The sequence below is a fragment of the Pteropus medius genome, unplaced genomic scaffold (assembly GCF_902729225.1).
Source record: "Pteropus medius unplaced genomic scaffold, Ma_sr-lr_union100, whole genome shotgun sequence".
Taxonomy (NCBI): domain Eukaryota; kingdom Metazoa; phylum Chordata; class Mammalia; order Chiroptera; family Pteropodidae; genus Pteropus; species Pteropus medius.
In genome coordinates this window covers 16,883,494-16,906,138 of record NW_024346667.1, presented here as the reverse complement: position 1 = coordinate 16,906,138, position 22,645 = coordinate 16,883,494, and the positions used below count along the sequence as shown (strand labels likewise).

General features: G+C 30.9%; 1 protein-coding gene across 7 annotated transcripts in view; it reads right to left on the bottom strand.

Annotated features, from left to right (window-relative positions):
• NEK1 (NIMA related kinase 1) overlaps positions 1-22,645 on the bottom strand; it is a 134,187-nt gene that overhangs the window by 8,944 nt on the left and 102,598 nt on the right. For all 7 annotated transcript variants that reach the window (XM_039876326.1, XM_039876325.1, XM_039876327.1 and 4 more), the window contains 8 exons: positions 20,848-21,024; positions 17,404-17,524; positions 15,615-15,703; positions 14,582-14,832; positions 8,205-8,356; positions 4,987-5,195; positions 3,852-3,982; positions 3,568-3,700 (listed from right to left, as the gene is read on the bottom strand). In XM_039876326.1, the coding sequence (XP_039732260.1) occupies positions 3,568-3,700; positions 3,852-3,982; positions 4,987-5,195; positions 8,205-8,356; positions 14,582-14,832; positions 15,615-15,703; positions 17,404-17,524; positions 20,848-21,024 (1,263 nt within the window). The remainder of the gene's footprint in view (positions 1-3,567; positions 3,701-3,851; positions 3,983-4,986; positions 5,196-8,204; positions 8,357-14,581; positions 14,833-15,614; positions 15,704-17,403; positions 17,525-20,847; positions 21,025-22,645) is intronic.

Genomic DNA, 22,645 nt, shown 5'->3' with positions numbered 1-22,645 from the left:
AAAAAAGGTTTCCAGGGTAGGCATTTGGCTTTTTCCCTTTACATTTTTTCTAGGCTGAAGGAATTACTGCCAGGCTTTATGATACAGAACTTAAGGGTCCTCATCCCCTTTTCATTTGCATGGTAGAGAAAATCTGATATTGCTTCTTGAGGAATGTATGAGCCTCACCCGATTCTTGGTGCTTTGGAGGGGAAATGGCCTATTTAGGCATGCAGCTTTTTGAAGCCACTCAGCTTTCAAAAGAGGGTATCATGTCAATTCTACCTTATGGCTCAGTTGACTGTTAACAGTGTTCCACTTAAGGAGCAATACAAAAATGTTCCTCAGATACTTGTCAAGCAAAGTTGAACTCCAACCACACTGTTGTTGATTATTTATGAAAAGCTGTACTGAAACAATACTTATGGAAAACTGCCTGCAGGATGAAAATGTCTGAATATGAATTGAACTTGTTTGATATTGTCCACATATTTACTTAAATGGAATCATTTTCTAGCCTTAGGCCAGTAACTTACTGCATGCCATATTATAAGAGAACCCCATGAAATCCAAATATTGTAAAAATTATTGAGGATATTTTTCAGAACATTAAAATACTGTTCTATAAAATGGGTTCGAGATCACAATAAAATCAGAAATCTGAAAGTTCCAGATAATGTTTAAATTTTATACTTTCATTTTGATGATAATAATCTTTTAATACTTAGGGGAAAAAACATCTGTTTCACAGTAATAATTCACAACTGACATTTTCGACGACTAAGACTTGAGTTTTCCCCTGAGGTCAATTAACTTAGATTCTTAGAGTCTGAAAAAAAAAAATCATACCCTTTAATGGAAGTGACATGTTATCTAAGTTTGAGGAACACTGTATCATAGTCCCCTCTTTTTTAAGAATCATGGGAAAATTTTTCCTTTCTTTCAATACCAGAAATAGCTGTTCTCTGAATGATTGACATGTTTTGTCTCATGAACATTGTGACTCATTTATTTAATTAGGTTTCTTGCTTTGCTAAAAAGATCAGCACCAAACTTGTGATGTATTTTCACAAAATGTAGAGACCATTTGAACATGAATTCTGTATTCTTATTTCAGTCTTGGCTTTATATTACATTGCTTGTACTCATTTGCCTGATATGCTCGCTTTCTCAAATACTTGTTCTTAATTTAATCTTGTACTGTATATATTTTTCAATGCAATCTTAAATTTTTTTGGAACGAAATATAAATAAATCTTATGAAAATTTATATTGTTAAAATTAAGCAATAACATTTTAAATTTTCAATTTTAGTCTATAAATCATACCTTTAAAGTAATACAATTTGTGATAAATATTCTAGAAATAAATTCAAAATAATCAGAATCAGTTTATAAATTTATTTTAAAAACTTAGGCTCCTTATTTCATGGTGAGATACTTAAAAAGACCACATATTATTTATCTTCATACACTAAACTTGATTTTAAGTAACTTTAAACTTTTTCCAAGATAATTAAATGCTCCCAGAATAAAGACTTGCATCAAGAAGGACAATCCAAAGAATCCGGTATGTAAAGCTGTCAGTGGAATTTTGAAAAAGAACTTTCAAGATATTTTATGTAATGGAACATCTTCATTAGAATAAGTCTGTATCTCTATATTAACGAAACAAATACATATTTGTTCTTACATTTTCCCCCAAATGGTGTTATTTTATAGTTCTTTAACAATTTTTTTTAATACAAAAGGGCTCCCTTAAGTTTCTATTGATAGGTTTCATAGCAACCACTATAAATATGAAACCTTATATATATATATATAAAAAAATATGAAACCATATATATATATAAAAAAAAAATATATATATATATATATATATATTTTTTTTTTGCCTGTTTGTGATAATCTTAACTACTAAGGGGGCTAAAGAAAACCATAATGAAAAATAAAGGCAGCACTAATAACTGACTTATAAAAGAAAATGTTTGCATTCAATTCATTACTTGTTGCCAATGACCCTTTTTCTTGACAGTTATTCTATTAAGAAGAATAGTAATGAAAATATAGTGTTTTTTTGAAGCTATAAGATAATAGGACTTATTGTACCTAAATATTTTCTAGTCTTGATTAATAAGAACTGTTAGAATTTTACAAGACTTTTACTTCCATCAAACCAATTTAAAGAAGCATTTTTTTGCTGGGCTTTCTATCATAAAACTTTAGGAAAAAATGGTCAACGTAAATAAGTCTACATAACTGTAAAGCTGCTCCCCGCCCCTGCAAAATTCTTAGATTTGATTTTAGCAAACATAGTTTTTATGAGTCAAAAGAGCAATATTTTTATAAAAAGCATTGCTCTGAAATACTTGAACTGAATTCAACAGCTCTATTCCTATGAACACTAAATCCAGATATTCATCATCTCATATCCAAAAAGATCTATATGAAACAGATCTTCTTATTTTCATCTTTAGTACTCTCCAAACTATCTAGAATACTGCTGCTAGACTGAACTTTAACTTCAGTTCAAAAATCTTCACTGATTTCCTCTAAGTATTTTAAACACTCGCAGTATCTAATCACAAAGACTAATTCTCAACAAGAAGCTTCTAATATGCTCAATTTAATCCTAATATAGATTAATTACTGGTTCATTCTGCTTTCCCCACAAATTATGCCCTCTATATTTCTTTCCATTTTTCAAGGTCCAACCTCCCCTTTCTCTAATTCCTATGCACTGAAAAGTATTTTAGAAGGAGCATTTTTACACAGTTTTACACTTTCTCTCATATATTTATATCTCATCTCCCAAGGAAACTGTGAACAACATGTGAGCAAAGATTATGTGTCTTAACGTCCATAGTAATGAAGTGCTAGGCATGTAAGAAGTACCCAATAAACACATTGAAAACCAATCACAGTACATCAGATTGCAGATCATCTCTTTATTTTATAGCAAAGGAAACTAAAACTTAACACAAAATAAATCACTCGGTGTCATATTACTAGCTTCCAGCAAAAGAGTCAGGACTATAATACCAGTCAGTCTCTTGGTTTCATGTTTAGTGTTCTTGACTAAATTTAAGGAGGAAAGCCATTTTTAATTTTGATAACTTTTAATAAAGTCCTAACATATTTTGAGTGATTTTATAGGTAAACATTTTCCAAATATAAAAATGGTTTACATTCAAATCATTGTAGATAAATGATCTACTTACTCTGGAAGAGATTACATTGGTATTATTTAGGTGAAACTTTACATATTGCTGAAGCATATGTGTCTAAAAGTTTACTACTACATCCTTGATAAGAAAGTATTCTAAGTTCTAGAACTGTCCAATAATGAGCCTTTTAAAAAATCTCATTCAAATAAAAATATTGACTTAAAGGACTTAAGTCAATAAAAGTATATGCCAGAATCAATAAAAGTATAGGACACAATTAATTTTATAATTGCTTAAAAGTACTACATATAGCTCCAACATAGATTTCACCAAAATGCTTCTGATACAAGCTCATCAATTTACATTCGTTGCTTTGTTTTTTGCACATTTATTTAAAACATAGGACTGTGAGGAAATCTTACCTTCTTGATAGGCTCCATCTGCCATAACTAAATGAAGGATCTTGGCATAAAGATGTTGATGTTCATTTCCCAAAATATTCTGAGCTATTGTTGAACAAATCTCAATATTTTCATCTTCATCTTCATGAATAGACTATACCAAAATTCCAAATATAAATATTATTTGATTGGAGACTTTATTATTTATAATAAATCTACTGACCAATAAAGATCACTTACATTGTGCTAGTAATTCAAATAGAGTGTATTTCAAAATTAAATGTTTTAATTGACATTTTACTTACCTTTATTTTTTCATAAACCTCAAAGAACTTTTCAAAGCCTATTTCCTGCTCCAGGTGAAGTCTCAGTTCCTCTAAATGGTTAAAGACACTATCATATTCACATTCACTAGTTATCTCACCATCGCTGTTATCTAAAAAACATAAATAAAAAGATATTTTATGACTGAAAAGAATAAATAATTCTTACTCTAATAGACTAAAATTCTATAAGTGAATATCATTAAATAGACTATTTTGAACTTTAAATATAAAGTTTTTGTCACTATAATTTGTTATTTATATAGGTAATCAATATGTATATAAATCTGTTTTAACAAGAATGTTATTTTGGAAATCTTTTTAAATAACATAAACAGTAAATCAGGTAGGATTAAAAGCTTTCCTAGGGATGTCATCTAATTTAAGTATAAAATAGAAAAAGCACAACTATATGTTCTGCATCATGGCAATCAGTGTAACGAATATTTTTAAAAAGTTGATATTAAATATGAGCCAAAACATAAAAAGCACACAAAAGGCAGGCAACCTAAGATATATACTATAAAACTCTGGCAAAGCACCTAAAAAAGTATTTTAAGTGCTCAATATTTTATGTCTTATACATGCCAGACATACTTTGAAAAATTCTAGTAAAAGATAGAGTTACTGAAGAATTATTCTTTTTCATATTCGCTCCACTTCCCAAATACAGTTATTGAAATAAACAAATTTTCTCTGCATCTTAAAGGTAATGCTAAGAACGAAAAATAGTTTCTAAACAAAAAAAAAGTGTCAAGGTTTTAAAAACTGCTTTTAGTATTAACTCTGCTTGTTAACCACTCTGTGTGGAAGCTCTTTGCAAATATAAAGTGCTAAGAAAACTAAGTTATTATTGTTATTACTAGAAGAAATGCACACTATCCTGTCAAGAAAAAGAATAAAAATGCTACAAAAAAGCATTTCCATAATTCAATGGGAAAGAAATGGAATACCTGTGTGAAAAGAAAAAGAATGAATAAAAGGAAGACACAGAAGTATACTTCAGTTTTATTTAAAGCTGGAAATGGTTCGTATCAGATATCAGAAAAATATACTCTACTTAAGATATCTGTACACACTGAAAAATAAAAAAAGGCCCACAATTATTATCACACACCTGAGTGCCATTCTTCATTTAGAGCACTTTCACTACTGGGATTGTCATCCTCATCTGCCAGATCTGTCCCATTTGCAGTCTGCTCTATGTCACTGTTCTTTAAGACTGATTCTTCCTCCTCACTGTATTCTTCCCCAGGCTGTTCCCTAAGTAACTGCTCCATAGAGGCCTGAAGCTCCTGTAAATCTGTGTCAGTTTCTTCAAAAACACTGAAATTTAAAAAATTAAACCAAAAATTACCAAAACTTTACCTTATTCTGAAATTTGCCTTCAACTCAACATGCATACACTCCTTTCTTCTTAAAAGTACTAACGATGGATAGAAAGAAATCGGAAAAAAACCTAGTTTTTAACATGGAAAATGAAGATTAACACAATTGATAAATAAGGTACATGACATTTACTCTGGAGTACATAAGCCAGAAGAAGACTTGTTTAAAATGGTCCTAATTTTCCAAAAAGAATTATGTAACTATAAATATTATTAGTTGCTTAAATTTTGAAAGAAAACTTCAATATTTTAGGAGGCCAGACTAAAGAGGTTTTTCATTTGCTTTCCAAAACAAATACTTACTATTCAAATGTTTTCCTTTTATGTAACTTGGAAAGTTCAGCAAAATCTTGATGTGGATGTATAATAATAGTACACTATACAAAAAGCTTTCCATATAAATTCTCACTGGGCCTTTAAACTCTCAGAAATGAAAACACTTAGGGAATTACATGTTCAGGTTAACAGAATGAGCTAGTAAATAAAATGGTCACCAGAAGTCTTACCTTCAGAGGCTTATTCTTGAAAATATTTCTAAAGTACATAATAGGTAGATTTTACTGTGTAATTAGAATATATTAACCATAATAATCTTCACTGGGGAATCTTGTTTCCAAGGCATTGCTCAGGATATTAATTTTATTTTCATGGGATTATAGATGCTGAAATGAACTAATTTATGCAAATAATATTATACATTTACATAGTACTTTAGTTCATTAAGCAGTTTTAGCCTACTATTTAAATTTTATTCAGACGAAACTTACTTTAGAGGCATGGAAACTATGAATCAAAGTGTTTAAATGACTCGCAGTAAATAAATGACAAATACAGAATTGAAATCTAGGTTTTCTGACCATTTCTACAATACCCAAGAAATGTACTCATCAATGTTGTCTCTCTTAATTTGCTTCTTTCTCCTAAAGTGGCACGTTGATTAAGGCCTTTCTTAAAGTTTACATTCTAATCAAATAGACAAATATCTACTGAAGAACTAAAATATAAACGATATTGTGTAACGTTGAATAAAATTTCCATTAATGGAAAAATAAAATAATCTTTTAATGTAGAAATATCTTTATTTTGTACTTATGTGTACAAACTCCTACATTTTGACTTTGTAGCAGCTATAGAAAAGCAAAACATTTAATTATAATGAGAAAGAGAGACTTTAATTTTTTGGATCATCTTATGAGTAGCATCTAACTTATTTAATTACAAGACTAACGTACCAGGCACAGCTGCTATGTACCATTACTACAATTATTAAATATTATAACCTGTTGATGAAATCTTCTAGTTGCAAGCCTAGAGGAATTAATGTCCTCCATAGATGGCAGTAAAATAAGCAGGGTTGCTAAGTCTATCATTGTAAGAAAAATATAAGATTAAGATCTTTTAGGAAATGAACACTCAAAAATTTGTCTCAGGTGCTTTAAAACCTGGTCCCAAATTCACTTTTTAGTAAACTTTCTTATTATACAACCTTGAGTAAAGTTTGCATTAAAAAAGTTTTATTTTTCCCCAAAGAAACATCAAGTGAAATTTCCCTATATAGATATAATTAACTCTAAAAATAACAATTTTCAAATTTTAAAAATATTAAAGACTTCTAACTTTAATTTTTAAATAAAATACTCTCAACTTGTAATGAAAAGAATACAAGCCACAAATAAGCTGTAGTTCCCTCAGATAAAAACTCATGACTTTAAAAAAACTCTGAAGAAAAAACTGATACCTAGCACTTTGTCAACCATAAAGGGGTACCGAAATGTTGTATTCTCCAACAGGCTTAATAAAAACAGAAAGTTTAGTGCTTAATGACCACAGCCAAGCAGTTGAAAACAAGTCTAAAAAGGTAACTTTTCCTGCAAATTTTGAGGGCACCAGCAAAATTCTATAGAACTCTATGAAAAATGAGAAAAAAAAGGCAATCTTTAAAAGTTTGGTTAGAAATTTAAGAAGAAAGGGGCAAGGCTTAAGAAAAACAAAGACAAAATAAAATGTACCAGATGTAGTAGCCCTGGCTCAAATATTATAGAAGGAAAATCGTGAGACTGATACAACACTTTCGATAAAAGCAAAACACAAGTTCTTTCTATTGAATGGCAGAAGTAAAAAGAAGCAAATTAATTAAAAAAAAAAATCATACAAATTCTAAAATTTTGTAATAATGTATTTTCCTAGTGACTTGAACACACTGTACCTTCTCAAACACTTTATTCCAGGGTACTCTGGTTTTACTTTCCTAAAAAACTTTGTAACATTTGTCTGAGGGGCTGAGAAGGTTCACTGATATCAAAGGTGAAGCAGAATTACTGTTTAAAGGGCAATCACATCCCACCTCTCTCAAGTGATGGTTAAATTATTCTCCTTGATTTCATATTCCCCACGAATCATGAAGGAATTTTGTAAAAGCAATTAAGTTACATGCAGAATTCACAGGTAAGCACATACATACACATGCAAACCAAACAACTCATTCTATCTGCTAACTCCCCAGTGCCATGCTTCTGAAATCATTCGTGGCAGGAGACAGATATAGGTGGAGCTTTCAGATCATCTTCCTGGGGAATCGTAGAACAGTAAGTATTTCACAAATTTCCATTGCAATTCTTGTATCATGGTGTTGTTAACATTTATTCACGTAATATTTATTAAGTACCTACCATGTGCAAATCATTGTGCTGGACGCTAAGTGGTTTAATAAGACAGAGAGCACCAATAAAAACCATTTTCTTATATTCCTCAAGTGAAATGAAGAGGCAGATATACATATCAAAATTTGTATGATTACTTTAAGAATGTTGTAAAAAGGTAAAGGAGTAGTAAAAAGTTAGCTATGAATCATTTTTTAAAAACTGTCTAGGTAAATCACCATCTCTAGGACATACATAAATTCAGAAATTCTGTTAGTGTTACTATCTATTAATGACATCATGCTCACATGTCTTCAGAATCAGAAGGTCCTTCTTTAATGTGCTCATCTTCAATTTCATCTATTTCAAGATTGTCTTGATGTACATCTCCTATAGTAGGAACATCTATCAGTGTTCTGAACAGCTTTGAGAGATCTGGAAGTGAACATGTCCTTAGCATCTAAAACAAAGCCAACAGAATTCTTATTAAGAGTAAAATAATTAGAAAAATACAAACAAAAAAATTAGAAAATAATAATTTTGTATATATTCAAAGCTAGAAGCTTCAGGACTGACTTGTCCAATGTGAAAACCTAATTCTCTTGAATTTCAGCGTGAAACTAAACGAGTTATGCTTGCGTTTCAACCTATAGGTTTCAACAAAAAGTCCCCTTTAAAAGGTAGGGAAAGGTGTTTGGAGTATGCACATGAAACAGAACTGGAATGTGTCAAGAATCAGGTAGTGCTAGAAACTTCTAATTCACTCCTTCTCACTCATGGCCCATATTGTCCCTCTTTCATGGTTATCTCTACTGTCTTTCATTTTCCTATGGCCAATCCTCCCCATAAAGGTTTGCCCAAATCCTGGAGTTAATCTGAAGTTTGGCTAGGTACCACCATATATAATTGGTGTCCCTTTGTATCACTTTACCACTACGAGTTGCTGGCTAACCAACATTGGTTAATTCGGGGCCCTCAAATTAGTGCAAAAAAAAAAAAAAGCCTAATATTTATTGCTTCTTTGAGCAAGGGACTATGAGCATAGTCCTTCCCACTATGGAAAGCTATAAAGGCCAGATCTTTCATGTTCATATTGCAAATCATTTTTAGTAGCAGTATGAGAAGGAACTCAGCAAATTGAGCTGAGACAAAACAAGAATGCACAGTTGAGGTGTTTAAAATTTGAATTTGTGCTGGATTAGACCAGGGATAATAGGAATAGTTTGTGTCCACCAACATTTCAACAATTAGAATGTGATGGATAGATAGACAGGGCTATGAAATAAGTATCTATTACATAAGTCTCCGGGTTGAGTTAGCCCTAAAGGAATCTGTGAGATTTGAAACATGACTCCTAAGGCCCTGATAAAAACCATATACCAGATGGAAGACTGTGAAGAAAACACAATGTTTAGCATATTAATGAAAATTTATATACTTGGCCAATTTTATCGGTACAATTTGTTATTGAGAATAAAAAAGATAGATCTCTATTATTTGAATAGAATTTACATATTATAGCACTCAAGAGGGCAAAATATGATTACGAATTACAAGGTAAAGATATTTTGGTTGTTAAAATACTTAATAATGGTACTAAAAGTTTTTTTTTTTTGCTGAATCTCCCACTGTCAGCAAAATTTATGCTTGACTTGTTTATTATTTTAATGGTTTGAACCATGTGTATCGTTAACCAGCAGTATGCAAAATATTTGCCCAGTAACGGTTTTTCCAGATACGTTAATCAATAAAAATAAATAGCATATATGCACTACAAACCTAAATACAAGGGGGCTACACAAAAAGATGCAGTATTTTTAAAGCTGAGATAAATTTTAGCCCCAGAAAATCGTCTCGATTTTAATTTATTTCTTTCACTAATTAAAATAACTTTCATAACATAACATAAAATGACACAGAAATTTCATGTGGTATGTAATTCGACAACATTCCTCTTGGAATGGGTTCACACACCTATCAATACAATAGCTATTTGTCCTACATTAAAAACCCTTTATGTTCACAGTCTTCTTTGACAGACTGTTAAAGTTTTCAATAGGATATTCATCTTCAGTCAGAAAAATTTTATATAAGAAATATTCTATAGCTTTAACATTCATAGAAAGAAATCCTCCTGAAAATAGCTGCTTATCTATAACATGTTGCCTGAAATCTTACTTCATTTATAGTCAGATTAATTTTTTTCTAGATTCTTTGTAGTATGATTTTACACAGCTAGCATATTAGATGACACTATAATTCAAACAGAAGAGCAATGTTTTAGGAAACCTTAAAAGTTTTTAAAAAATATATGCTTCCTTTAGGTTTTTTGTTGTTGGTTAAGTTCTATTTTTTTTTTCGCAAAAATTAAGAGTCACATAAGAGGGTGAATAAATTACTATTTGCCCTAACAGAACTTCACATGAAATTCTACTTGGAAAAACTGTCAACTCATTTTCATTTGTAGTATTTTTCATACAAAATTATGAACTAGTAATACTCTGGTCAGACAACGAAACAGTTTATGATGAGCACATTTGTTTAACATCTGCATACTGCAATTAAACCATAACACTGTGTCTTCAAAATAGCTTCTACAAAAATCTGCTCACTTTGACCTACAAACTGGGTTAAAGAATAAATTTAAAACATTAATTTAAAATTATGAACATTTACCAAAGGCAAACATTATGGACATTACCTGAGAACTGATATTTTAGCAAATCAAAAAAAGACATTTAAGACACATCTGCTATTTGTGAATTGTACATTAATATTTTCCCTCACCTTGCATTTGCTATAACAAAAAACAAAATTCTCAAATTTTCAAAGAGATCAGTTTTTCACTCCACCCCCCAGATGAGAAAAGTATCAGTGGAACACATACAGTCTCTCTCCACCCATTATTCATTATCTCCTAAGGTGAGGATGGTCTAAGGGGAAGGACAAGTAGCTTTTTTCATTTGGCAACCTGAATTCTGTTCTTATGTAAGTCGGATCATGAGAAGATCACATCTTTAGACTACTTTATTTTAACCTACTACAAATTTATATTCAGTGATCTTTATTTTTGTGCTACTCTCAATTTTATCAAATTATTATAAATATCTTGTGAAAGTTGTTATACTGTATTCAGTGTTTCTTGTCAGAAACAACGCAAACCAGAAGACAATATAATTCTAGATCTGATGGAAATATCCTTTCAAAATGAAAATGAAATAAAAATGTTTTTATATAAATAAAAGCTGAAAAATTTATTACCAACAGGGCTGTACATGAAGTGATAAAGGAAGAAGTTCTTAAAATGAAAGAAAAATAATACCAGATAGAAGCTGGATTTTCAATTTTTACTCTGTAAAAGATAACTGAATGTTTAAAGCAAAAACAATAAAAATGTTTTGTGAAGTTTACAACATTTGCAGAAGTATATGACAACAATTACCACATCGGATAGGCAGGAGAGTGGAAATCAAAGTATACTGTTGTAAGGTTTTTATATGTGAATTGTTATAATATTTGAAAAGAGACTGCGATAAGCCAAAGATGGACCTTGAACACTAAGAATGACTGCTAAATATTTTTCTAAAGTCTACACTGTAAGCAAATAGTAGAGGTAAAATATAATACAAAAAGTATTCAACCCAAAAGAAGAGAATAAAAGTAAAATACAAAAGTGATGAGACAAACAGAAAATAGCGAAATAATAAGTTTACCTCAATGTATCAAAAATTACATTAAATGTAAATGGTCCAATCACTTTAATTAAAAAATTGGTTAAATAGCAAGACTTGACTATATAACTACAAAAAATCTCCTCTATAAAATAAGTTTAAAAGTAAAGGATATAAAAATATATACTATATAAACATTAAGCATAAAAAGGCTAGAATGGCTATATAGATAGAGTAGATTCCCAAACAGGAAAATATGAGTCATTTCATAATGATAAAGAGGTTAATTCATCCAGAAGACATAAAGATTATTAATTTACATTCAACTGACTGGAAATTCCTCAGTAATTGATAAAAAAAATCAGTAAGGATGTAGAGAATTTGAATAACATTACCAAACAGGAACACTTCATAACAATAAATGTATCAATTTATCTGGAACACATAACAATACTAAATTTTATACACTCAATATCAGAATTGAAAATACATTAAAACAAAATTTGACACAAATCAAAGTAGAAATAAATATACAAGTATGGTTAAAATTTTCATTCTTCTTTTCTCAGCAACTGACAAAGTAGACCAAAAAAAAAAAAAAATCAGTATAGACTTGAACAATTTGATTTACTTCTAGACATTTATAGAGCACTTCACCCAATGAGAGAAGAATACACATTCTTTTAAGGAGATTTGGTAGTAGTAGTAGCTGCCAGCTAGAAAATTGAAGAGCGACTAATGAGTGAGAGGAAAACTATGAAATTATGATATAAAGGAAGCCAACAGATAAAATGATTTTAAAAGGTATATATCAATTCTGTTTAAACAAGGAAAGTCAAGAAAGGTGAGAGAAAAAAGTATAGGGAATCTGATAACAGACTGGTAATTGATGATTTTGACAAGAGCAATTTTAGTCAAGAAGTAGGCTGAAAACCATATTGGAATGTAGTGGGAAGTGAATAGAAGTGGAGACTGCAAAAGTGGAAGTGAAAAAAAGTGGAGACATATTCAAAATGTTTGGTTGTAAAAGGGATCAGAGAAATAGGGTGGTAGCTAGAGAAGAACATGTGCTCAAGGGAAGTTTGCTACTTATGATGGGACTTATTAGAACATGTATGTTGAGGAAATGATTCCCTACAAAGAAAGAAGTTGATGATACAGGTTAGAATGACAAAAGTTAAGATGGATTTCCTTTAATTGAAAAAAAAAACACAAGCCGTATAACTTAACATTTTTAAAAAAGAACTTTTAACAAAAATCTTTGTAAGAGGTTAAATTATCCCATTTTCGTAAAGAGATTGATTATATGAATGCTTATAAATAACTTTTACCTTTTCTTCACAATTCAAGGCCACCATTATAAACAATGATTATTTATTATTTTGGCCCAGTGATGAACATTCATATTTCAGAGATTTATGGAATAGGCAGGTATGGTCTTCTGTCCTTGCTTGAAATGGTTAAAGATTGCTTTGATTTTCTAGTATTTTTTTCTTGCCTTTCCCTCTACATGAAATCTGCTTTGCTGTGCTTACCTCCAAAGTTAAGTGCTTTCAAAGAACTAATAAGATGAAACTAAGGTCATGAAACAAAATCAAATCATCAGATTTATTATGCAATGAGTATTAATTTTAGAAACAAGTTTTTTAAAATCTCTGGGCTAAAGACAGCTATACACCTTTACTACAAAAGAAAGTACATGAATTATATGATAGTCCTTGTCTGTCCCACGACGGATACACCAAGTTTGAAAGTCTAACTGCTCTTAGATAAGTTAGAGAATTTAGCAATATCTACATTTAAGATAAACATAAGAAATATTCCACAAAATAAAAACTTATCTAATTGGAAAATTAAACTGAAAATCAAAATGACATATTTAAAAAACAGTTGAGGAAAAAGAATTCAGGCAATTCATTCATATACAGACAAATATATATTAAAAAAAGCCCTACCACAGTGGTAAATACAGAAATAGAAATTTTAAAAAATTAACACCATTACTCATTCATTAAACACACAATTTCTAAGTAAATAATAGTTGGTGCTATTTCTTGAAGAGAAATTAAGCAATATGTAACTTTTTGACTTATATGTAACTTTTCACTTATAGAAATTTGTTTTATGGAAATAATTGTGAATATGTACAAATATAGAGATGTAGTTGGTAACCATAAGAAAAACTGAAATCTAAAGGCCCAACAATAGAAAAATATAATTTAAAAAAATATAATATAGCAGAATAAACAGAATTTGTGCACATTAAAGATGATGTGACAGAATATTTGAAAATATGACAAAATGCTATTTTTGTAGTAATATTATTTGTAATAATTTATAATACTAAACAGAAAAGCAGGTAACAGAGTATGTATATATCCTATTTTGGTAAAAAGTTATATACATGTAAAAATCACATATATGAAAAGTAATATAACGCATGATATGTGATTTATTTGTATTTTTAAACTTTCTATAGAGATAATGTTCTTATTTCTTAATAAGAAAAAAATTGGTTACATATTTTTAAAATAGCAAGTGAAAAAAGAGGTTTGAAAAACTTTTACCAGAAAGTACATATTAATCTTTCTACAAATTAGGCAATATGGCATTTCTATCCATTTAAGATGTATTGCTTAAGCTTAGTCTTATACTAAAAATGGAAGTTTGGCTGGGTACTGGGAAAGGGAGATAGTGTAAGAGGGTGTAAGAGGGATTTTTTGCTTAATAAAAGAAGGCCTATAAAAAAATTCTGCCCCACCCCTGCCACCAAAAAAAAAAAAAAAAAAAATTCCAGAACCGGGAGCCAATGAAGCAGTCTTTGTCCTAATTCTCAGTACCTCAGAAGAGAAAACGGAGGATTTTTTGATTTTTTTAAAATGGTTTTGATGTGTGTGTGTGTGTGTTGTATTTGTATTTTTAAGGGTTTAAAACTCAATATTTTGGTTTATCAAAGAAAAACAATAAAAATATTATCAAATAGATAACATTTTCTATGAGAGGAGTATACTTGCCTTTGGGTTATTTGCATCAAAAAGACCAGTTGAAAGTCCAATCAGCAAAGAATTCTTGTTTTTATTTTTTGGTGGTGAATCAGAGCGAGATCGAAGTGGCAAGGCTTCTTCTGGTGAACACAGAATTGACTGAATTTGAGAGACTACATTCAAGTGTTCGGAATGAACCACTTTATGGAAAAATGGTTCTGGTTGTATAGATTTGTCTGTATCACATTTATTAGAGTGCTGAGAATCATCTATTCCAGGTTCTGTGATACAAAAAAAAATTATGTAATAAGTCTATATAGTACTGGAAGAAAGTTCTAAGTTATATTGTAAAAGCACAGTATTTAATACAAATTTTAGCAAAAAACTACATATCTCTCAGAAAAACAAAATAAATTTTATAAAGTAAGCCCTCACTTAATGTCAATCGGTTTTGTGACTTCAATGTAACAACATATAACAAAACCAACTTCGCAATAGGCTAATTGACATGAACGAGCTAAGTTCTTATGATGTTGAACAAAATGACATTATTAGAGGACCTGCTGTATATAATTACATTATTTTATAAATAATCTTTAACAGAATATACTGTTTTATTTTCAGAAAGCAGATATAATTTATTATATATTTCCAATTACATTGGTAGTTGTAAAATATACACACAAATGCAAGGAGCTGTGAAAAATACTATTCGGATACTCATTTTAGTTTCAGTTTATCTTGGTTCCTTATAGGTTAGACAGAAAAGAGTATATGTCTTATATTTTAATTAATACTAGAGGGCAACTTATTTAATGTCCTTAGTATACTAGCTTAGTTTTGGCAAGTGATTCTTCTCTTTTCAAATATTTAAAGAACTGATCTAAAAGTTTTATTGTTCACATTGCCAAACAATCCAGGCTTATAAATTCAGAGTCCAGTGCTCTATCAATCGACTGAGGCAACTGATTAGGAATGCTCTCTATTAATATATTGTCCAAATTAAACAGGTTAGTGTTAACACCCTTCTATAAGGTAATTAGACCAATACGATGATGCTTACCTATGTGAACTTCACTAAGTTGTTCCAGATTCCTCAGAAATCCATCTTCAGAATCTTCATTTTTCTGACTAGTAATCCTATCTTCCAATCTGCCAGATAGAAAAACCAGTAAAACAACAACACACAGTTTACTAGAAATAAATGCACTCTCAAATATTTTTCTCACATATACAGATATTTTCTTTCATAAGCACAATGTATTTTTACCCCGTTCAGACCTTCACTGATCATAATCATTCACAACAACCAGCCCCACCATGTCTTACAACAGTGGTTCCCAAAGTATGGCCCCTAGACATCAGTGACACACAGAAACTTGTTAGAAAGCAAGTTCTCAGGCCCCACTCTAGCCCATTAATCAGAAACTTTGGGGACAAGCAATTTATTTTAATAAATCCCAAAGTAATCCTACTGTTTGAGAACAACTACTTTAAGCAATCTAAATGCCCCTTAATAGCAGAGGCTATAAAGCAATTATGACGTAGTAATACTATAAAATATCAGGAAGTTGTTTAAAAACTAGAAATCTGTAAGAACTGATATGGAATTAATAGTCAGGATACATTATTAAGAAAGCAAAGTACATTTTAACATAAATTTTATGTTATATAAATTTCACCTAAATTAAAAAAGTAATGTTTCTTTTAGGACTCCCCTAACCTTCCAAATCCCAGTTGACTTTGACATCATCAGTTTGGTGTACATCTGACCATACTTTAAATTTACATACATATATATGTAAGTACATATACAGTAATTTCTACATAGAATTATCATAGTGTTATTCTAATATATAAAAATGCTTTTTTATTTAATTTTGTTTCATTAATTATTCAATATTTTAGACATATTTCCATATAAACAGAGAACTCGCAAAAAATAGAAATGAAACTTAAATTTGAAAATTAACATATTTAATTTTGTTTCATTAATTATTCAATATTTTAGACATATTTCCATATAAACAGAGAACTCGCAAAAAATAGAAATGAAACTTAAATTTGAAAAGATGTGTTAAATTTTACCAATAATAAGAGATAAACTAAGACCCTAAAAAGAGATACTATTTTTTTACCTATCAGATTGGCAAAAATTGAAACTTTGAAAATAAGTTTGGCAAGATTGTGGGGAAAATAGGATTTCATACATTCTTTCTGAAAGCATAAATCAGTGTAACCCCAAGAGAGAACAAGAACTGAATTACAATTGCAATTTATAAAAATGCAATTGACCCAGTCATTATACTTCCACATATCTATCTTATAGATATACTTATATATAAGCAAAATGACCTTAATAAAAAGTTATTCACTGCAGCATCATTTGTAATATCAATTAATATGGAAGATTTATTGAGTTGTGGTATATCTAAATAATGGACTAAGTAGCTGTAAAAAAGAAGTTCTCTTTGTATTAATATAAAAGAATTCCAAAATAACCGACCAAAAGTAAAAAGGTAGAAAATACTGTGCATATTATACTAACGACTATATTTAAAAGGAAAGTGAACAGTATATTTGTTTTTGCTTATGTACATATTAAAAATATCTGGAAGGAGAAGAGAGTGGAAATTTGCTGAATGGAGACAAAGGTAGGAAAGACTTTTTACTGTATGTCTTTATATATTTGTTGATTTCTCAACCATATGAATGTAATATCTCCTTAAAAATTATTTTATAAGATATCATAATAGGATATAGTACAATATTAATTTATTACAGTATTTATTAAAAAGGTATTACAAAAAGGGACCCAGGTTTTGACATGTAAGGAGAAAGCAGTAACGTACTTAGTTTCCTTTGTTTCTTTTATCTCACTAATCCACACATCCATAACAGTGCGAGGCAAGCTACCATCTTTGTTTGCTCCACTTGACTCTTGTAAAACTTCTGTTTCCAAGTCATCACGTTCTGAAAGGCAAAAACATAACAAAAACATGTCTCAAAGCAAAATTCATTTAGAGAAAACAATAAATTTTTTATAAATTATCATTATCTGGTTTTAGGCTAATATGTTACTTATAACAAAAAAATTAAAAGTTTTATCTTTAGATCTTTAATCTCGTTATTGTGTTAACTATTCATTAGTATATAAAATTTTCCTTAAAATTTCAATAACATGTAAATTGCATTTAAGAAGGTATAAAAACTAGTTTTAAGAATAACAGTATCTGTAGTTATAATTATGGGAGAAAAGAGTGTAATATCATTGATTAGTAACTTACAGGAAAGCTCAATCATCAAAATCTATCTTTCAACCCAAAATGAAAAAAGAATCCTATCACTCAAACTTTTACAATGATATTGATAACATAAACGAAGCACACAAAATCTATTTCCCTAGATCATCAAATAATTAATAGCCAGAGTACCACCTCTATTCTGGCAGTGGCCCATTTTTTACCTGGTTGATATTTTCTGAAAGTAAACAGTGATAAGAAGAGTTTTTCTTCATTTGTTAAACTTTTCTTTTTCCTCTCCAATTCAGATATCAATACTATCTTGTTTAAGCCATCATCACCCCCTCTTTTTTCCTAATATCTAGATAACTTTTCCTTCCATATTTTAAGTTTCCAATTAGCTGTCCTATTTAGAAAAATAATTGATATTATACAAATCATTAAAGTTTTTATCTTTTATTTATATAATATTTTTGGTCACTCACACAAGGTAAGCACTTGGGGGAAAATCCTTTTTAATTTATTTTTTAATGAGTATTTGTTCCCTAGACGTTAGCCATATCAATATGAGACTTCCTACAAACTATATTTATGACTTTATTTTCTACGAAGTCAAAAATATTTACCATGTGTCTCTTTGTAGAAACAGCTTGCTGACTCCTGCACTAGGCTAGAAAGCTGCTATTATATACCTAACAGTTTTTTTTTTTTTTTTTTAAGAAAAGGCTCACAATACCTACTATGATTCTAATGAATAACACTAAAGTTACTGTGGTGAATCAAAGATGATCACACATATAGTAAGGTCTCTGACATTCCTTTCATCTAGAGGGGGGCTGTTTCTATCCCCTTAAATATGGGCCAGCATTATGATTGCCTTGATCAACTGAGTACAGTTGAAATATTGCTATGCCAGTTCTAGGTCTAGCCTTTAAGGGAACTGGCAGCTTCTACCTTGGAATCTGGAAGCCTAAGCCATCATGAAAGAAGTTTAACTATCCTGGAAAGACCACATGGCGAGGCCATGACACTGAAATGAAGGAAAGGAATCCAGCTGAACAGACCCAGCTGAGCCCTATGAAGATATCATACATGGGAGAGACATCATCTTGCATCCTCCAGGTAAGGTCAACAGAGAGCTGAATACCGACAAGTGATACCAGCTGATGCCACATAGAAGAGAAGAATCTTTCCAATTCCTAACCCAAAAAAGTGTAGATAAAATAAAAGTTATTTTAAGGCACTAAGTTATGGGAGTAATTTGTTTTGCATCAATAGATAACAGAAACAGAACTTCATACCTGAAAATAGGGTGCTGACATAACAAAAGCCTGTAAACTGGTTTTAGAACTGGACAGCAGGCAAAAGTTGAAAGGGCTTCAAGGAGAGTTTTGGTGAGACTGGCCAGCGGAAAAAAGTTATTGGAGACTGGAGAAAAGGTGATACTTGTTATGTACTCACAGAAAGTTAGTACCTGTGAAAACAAGGACTATAGAAAATATACTTAATAGATCCAGTGATCTAGCTAAGGAGCTAAGAAGAATATTGAAAGTGCCAGCGAACATCTTCTAGTGGCCACTGATACTAGAAGAGAGAGAGAGATTAACTGAAGAAAAAAACTGTTCAGTTTATACGGAGAATTTAGAAAATAAAGTCCAAGGTAATTCCTTCTAGCTAACAAAAGCTTCAAAAGAAAAGACATGGTCTCAAGACACACATGAAATTTAGGGCAGCCTTAGGAGAAACATGAGTCAAGGGTGTGGCCACAGATATTCTATTATGGCACAGGGAGATTTAAAGGCATGTCTGACAGACTGATGGACAAAAGGATTTCTATGAATCTCAAGTGCATTGTTTCACAGCATCTTCATAAGCAACTAACAAGGTAGAGAAGAGCCAGTCTCCAAACAAAACAAAACAAAGAGTGGTTTTGTCAAATGTAGTGAATATCAATAACATTCTTACAAAATCCACAAAATTATTAAGAAAATTCTACTTGCAGAAGCACCATCAGAAAAAGATGCAGTTTAGAAGAGTACAACCCTTGAAGACACCAACTCTTGATACAAGAGAAGCAAGCAGACAATGCTACTCCTGGCTGGACTTCAGAATTTCTATGAACCAATAATTGCTATTTATTTCCCATTTTCCTTGTTTTTGAAAAGGAGTCTCTATTCCTGTTTTACCATTATATGTTAGGTATATGAAAGGCAAGTAACTTTCTTTTTTACTTTTAGGTCTTCAGATTGAGAGAAACTATACTCAAAGAACTATACCCAAGGAAACTCATCTGTACACAGGCCTGACTTTGATAACCTTCAGACTTTGGGCCAGTGTCATAATAAGATGAGGCTTTGAGAAGTGGTATTTTTCATGTGGGGGGAATGAAAATGATTTTTGGTTAAATGGCAGACTATGGCAGAATTCAGATGGCTACACATTTTTAACACTCTTATCTCTGAAAGTTGGGGTCTGTTTTTCTTCTCTGTGAATCGAAGCTGCCTGTGCTTTGACCAATGAAGTATGGCAGAAGTGATACTGTGCCAATTCTGAGACTGGCTTTTAAGAATACAATCAGCTTTTACCTAGGTATCTGTGAGCCCTGGACCACCATATAAGAAATCTGACTACTTGCTGGAAAGAGTGTATAGAAAGGCCTGGAGACTACATGAAGGGGGAGAGGTGCCCAGCTTTAGCTCAGCTATTTAAGCCATCATGGTCCCATCAGACGAGCCTGGCAGCCAGCTGAATCCCACCAAGCTATCCCAGAGACAAAAGCTCATAGATTTAAAAAAATCACATTAATCGAGCCTTGACTCAATTCCTGACACACAACATCATGAGATATAATAAAATGATTGTTATTGTAACACTAAATTTTGGGGTGATTAGTTGCATGGCAATTAAAAAAATAGACAAGTTACTGAAAGTATAAACCTAATTTAGTGAACCTAATTTGAGATGAATTACCCAAACATTGATGATTTGTTTATAAAGAAAAAATTAAAGTATTACTAAATCAAATACAGCTAATTTTAACCCACTAAAACATACCTTCCAAATTTCCTTCTGGTTTCAATGACATCTGTGGAGATCCCTCACTCAGCTTTGGACTGCTTGTCTCAGCAGAAGAATCGAGAGTAGCTGATAGGTTCATTTCAAGTGAAATACATTTTACTTTTTCTTCTCCAGTGATTAAGGGTTTGTACTTCTCCCCTTCAGAAGAAATATCTGAAATAACAAAAATGAGAAATCATGCTGTTTTTAAAGTGACTTGAATTTTACCTATAACGGAATTTAAAGCAAAGTACAAAAACTGTATTCTTACAACAGGTAATTAATTATTGGTTAAGCTGTTATGCATCAGAAATTAATAAACAACTAAAGTATATACTACCAAATTTCATTTTAATTACACATAATAATTTCTAAGGTGTTTAACATATGGTTTACTTTCTTTTTTCCTTTTGGTGAAATGGTATTTTTTAAATTATTACCTAATTGTTTTTATTTGTTTCTAGTAATTGCTAGTTACTTGTAATTGCTCAGAAACATTCCATACTTTTAAATGATGCCAGGAAGAATGGATGTGCCTCAAAACAACTTACTGCAGTTATCTACAAGACCCCAAGAGGTCATGTAAAATGACAAAAGAGACACCGATGTAAGGATTGGAAGACTAAAGAACATCACAGGTCCCTTATATTTGTCATTTAATCCACAAAACAATCTTTGATAATAGTGTTTCCATTCTACAAATAGAGAAACTGAATGTCCATCAGAGGAACTTGTCCATGGTTTCTGGGCACGTTATGGAACCAGAAGTGGAACCAAAGCCCATTCTTTTTTCACAACATGTAGCTGCTCCCACATACACACTAAGTAACCTTTGTGTATTTGCATGTGTAGAATTGCATATTGCTTGGAATTTCATTCTCTCCCTTTTCTACCCAATGAGCTGTTTTATCTTTGGCAAGCTCAAAACCACTTGCTCTGTGCAGCTTGTCCTGATCCAAAAGGGCCACATTGTCATTAATGAAACTGTACAGCACTGATAACACAAAGCCTCCTCAACTGTGGCTCCACAGCATTTCACACACACTTCTAACATAGACTTTGCCAACATGTGATATCCTTGATGCTAAGAACTTTGACTTCTTTGTCTTAAAATCCCAGCACAAGGTATATTGTTCTAAGTAAATGGAACTAGGAAAAAAATTAAAAAGAGTGCAGGTGACAACTCTGGAAAATATTTAACTCCAAAATAAACTACTTAAACATCTCTGCACTGCCTTTTAACTTTGTGTATACTTTCATTCTTGCTCTTTTCATGCAATATTATCACTTATTTGTTTTCATTTGTTTTCTGAGAGCAAGGATGATCTTTAACTCTTTGCAGTTTTACCACCTAACAGATAACACATAACATATGAGTATTCAATAAACAGTTGGCAAACTGAATTTAAAAAAAAGAAAAATCAGAAAATAATTAAATTACTTCTCAGTTCCAATTCTATGGAGAAGAAAAGCTCTGCTTTCACATTGCTTAAGCATTATCATACGCCAATGACATATACTTAAGCAATAAAAATTTTATGTAAGAGAAATCAGAATCTGATATTTTTAAAGTCATGGGAATAAACATATTAGGACTTTCAGACTACAAAATAATCTGAAATTTTTATCCATTATTGTTGAAAATATTTTAGCCTAGAGGCATTTTTTTTTTTTTTTCTGAATGAAACCTGGAGCATGCTGAGAATAGGCTCAGATTGAGATATAAGAACATTGTTACTTTTTAAAATTAGTATGTGGCATACAACTGCACAATTTTCCAGACATTACAGTGTGA